The sequence below is a fragment of the Penaeus vannamei genome, chromosome 24 (genome assembly GCF_042767895.1).
Source record: "Penaeus vannamei isolate JL-2024 chromosome 24, ASM4276789v1, whole genome shotgun sequence".
NCBI lineage: Eukaryota > Metazoa > Arthropoda > Malacostraca > Decapoda > Penaeidae > Penaeus > Penaeus vannamei.
In genome coordinates, this window is record NC_091572.1 from 747,451 (window position 1) to 749,950 (window position 2,500).

Sequence of the window (2,500 nt, forward strand, 5' to 3'; positions counted from 1 at the left end):
ATATATACATAAATACATTAATATACGTATGTGTATATGTGTTTATACATACATACATACATATATGCACATAAATAAAGTGATGTACGATCAATTACGCACGCAAACATATTGAGTCATAATATATATATATATATATATATATATATATATATATATATATATATATATATATATTTACATACATATATATATATATATGTGTGTGTGTGTGTGTGTGTGTGTGTGTGAGTGTATGTATGTATGTATATAAACATATATGTATTTATGTGTGTGTGTAAACATGTATATAGAGAGAACTGAATGTTGATAGCAAAGTGTTGATGAAAATATACTATTTTGGCTAACCGGTCGGCCATGTCGAAGGACGAAATTCCAAAATGGGAGAGCATTCACCCGACACTTTAATGTCTAGCTCTAAAAGACTGGAGATCCACTCTAGAGGGTAAGGTGGCGCTGTCTATTTTCTCTCTGAATGACACCAAATACAGCATCAGGTTTACATATCCGAATGAGATTCGAATCTTTCTTTGTGAGAGAAAGGGGGGGGGGGAGGGGGAGAGAGAAACTGGAGACAAAAATATCACGTAAAAGGAAATGTAAGTGGTAAGTGTACAGTGCAAGTGCCAAGTGTTTGTGAAGGGAGCAGTAAATATCCATGGCTGCGAGACTGGCATAATTTGGTGTTGCTCAGCGAAAATCAATTTTATTGTAAATATTGAAAATGCAAAAACGAGTAAAATCTTGCCTCGATGAGCTGTATATTTTCATTACTTATAATAATAAAATTCGTTTTCGCTGAGCAACATCAAACTATGCCAATCTCCTTGCCATCGATATTTGCTGGTCCCTCTATAAACACGGCACATGCAATGATAATTGAAGTTGTCGCAATATATTTCTATTTCGAAATGATCACCTGATTTCTCGTTGGCAGCATTTCCATCGAGATAAATTAGTAAGTATATACAGTAGATATAGCAAAATGTGATGTAAATAAGAATGTGATCTTAAAAATGAGTAATCTGAATTATTGTTTTAAGATCCGTATCAGTTTTAAGCAAATTTAGGGTCAAGCAAATGTGTTGTTGATACTTAAATTGGAAAAGATAAATGTGGTAAATTTGAAATATTTCATGTCGTTCATATTATATCCTTAATAAAGAAGGGACCTCTATCGGATTTTATTCAATTGAAATGCTGAAATTTCAGCGATAAGATAAGAACTTGAAATGTTACAGGATAAAAAGAAATTCTCCATTATCTTTTGTAACCTTTATTCTCCTTCGCAGTGAACCCCTATTCCATGATTCAAAAGAGTTCCCCAATTTTGCGAATCCTCCGACGAGTGGCTAGAAAACCGGCGTGTGCAAACCGAACTATCAGCCATTAGTACAGGACCATCTTCGGAAGTCCCACTTCAGTCCTTGCCTGACCTCGTCCTCATCCCCTGTAGCCGTAGCGGTAACCGGCGTAGTAAGGATAGTAGTGGGGGTAACCGTGATAGTATCTGTTGTAGTAGTGAGGGCGTCCGTGATAGCTGTAATGAGGTTGAGGTTCGGGTTCCGATTCGACTGATCTCTTGTGGTGGCTGTGGTATGTGTGAGGGTAACCATAGAAACTGGTGTGGCGGTAGCCAGAGTAAGGGTAGCGATAACCATGATGGTATCCATGGTGGGGATGAGCATGGTGGATTACTTGATGGCTATAACTGTTGGTGGTGTCCGGGTCAGCTGCTGGTTCCGGGTTGGGTTCCGGCGTGGAGTCAGCTGATCGCTTTGTGAGGCCGTGAACTTGAGGAGCCACGAAGGTGGTGCCAGCTGGATGGCTGGCCACTCCATAAGCGTGCAATGGGTTGACATGGTGGTGGCGGGGGTAGTGGTGGTAGGAGTAGTGTCGATATGGGTGGTGGTGGTAACGGTGTGGTTCGCGATCTGCGTGCGCTACCACGGCCACTGCCAAGCACACCAGTGCGATTGCCTGGAAAATAATTCATGCATTATCAATTTAACACTTAGAAATACTAGTTTTCGCTTCAAATATACAGTTCATCCTGTGTGTTAATTTGAATTAGTGAGTGATTGTTGTTCAGTTTTGCCTTATCCAAGTTTATATATATATATATATATATATATATATATGTATATATCAAGTGAATCAAACAATTATAGGCCTATTTGTTAAGTGATCTCATATTTTTTATCAGTAAAGACGAAAAGGTTAAAGAAAATAAAATGTTACCCAAATATATATACATATATGTATACATACACTGAAACGATAGGTATATATCAGCTTGTGATTTATAAAAATACTTATCAATACCAATATAATGTGTACGTGTTTGGTCGCGTCTGTGTGTATGCATAGTTCAATGCACAGGTGTTAATTCTTCATTCTCTAACAGGTATGACGACTTACTGCAAGCTTCATGGCTGGACCTCTTCTTGGCTCACCGAGGACGCTGTGTCTGCTGACTGCTTGTGGAAGCCGCTTTATA

At 38.4% G+C, this 2,500-nt stretch overlaps 1 protein-coding gene across 1 annotated transcript; it reads right to left on the minus strand.

The window, feature by feature from the left end:
• Nucleotides 1-1,285: 1,285 nt before the first annotated feature.
• LOC113821788 (polyadenylate-binding protein 1-B-like) lies at nt 1,286-2,492 on the minus strand. The gene is made up of 2 exons (XM_070138127.1): nt 2,422-2,492; nt 1,286-1,980 (listed from the first exon to the last, which is right to left on the minus strand). Exons 1-2 carry the CDS (start codon nt 2,431-2,433, stop codon nt 1,444-1,446), a joined length of 549 nt encoding a protein of 182 aa, XP_069994228.1. The 5' UTR covers nt 2,434-2,492; the 3' UTR covers nt 1,286-1,443.
• Between the last annotated feature and the right edge of the window lie 8 nt (nt 2,493-2,500).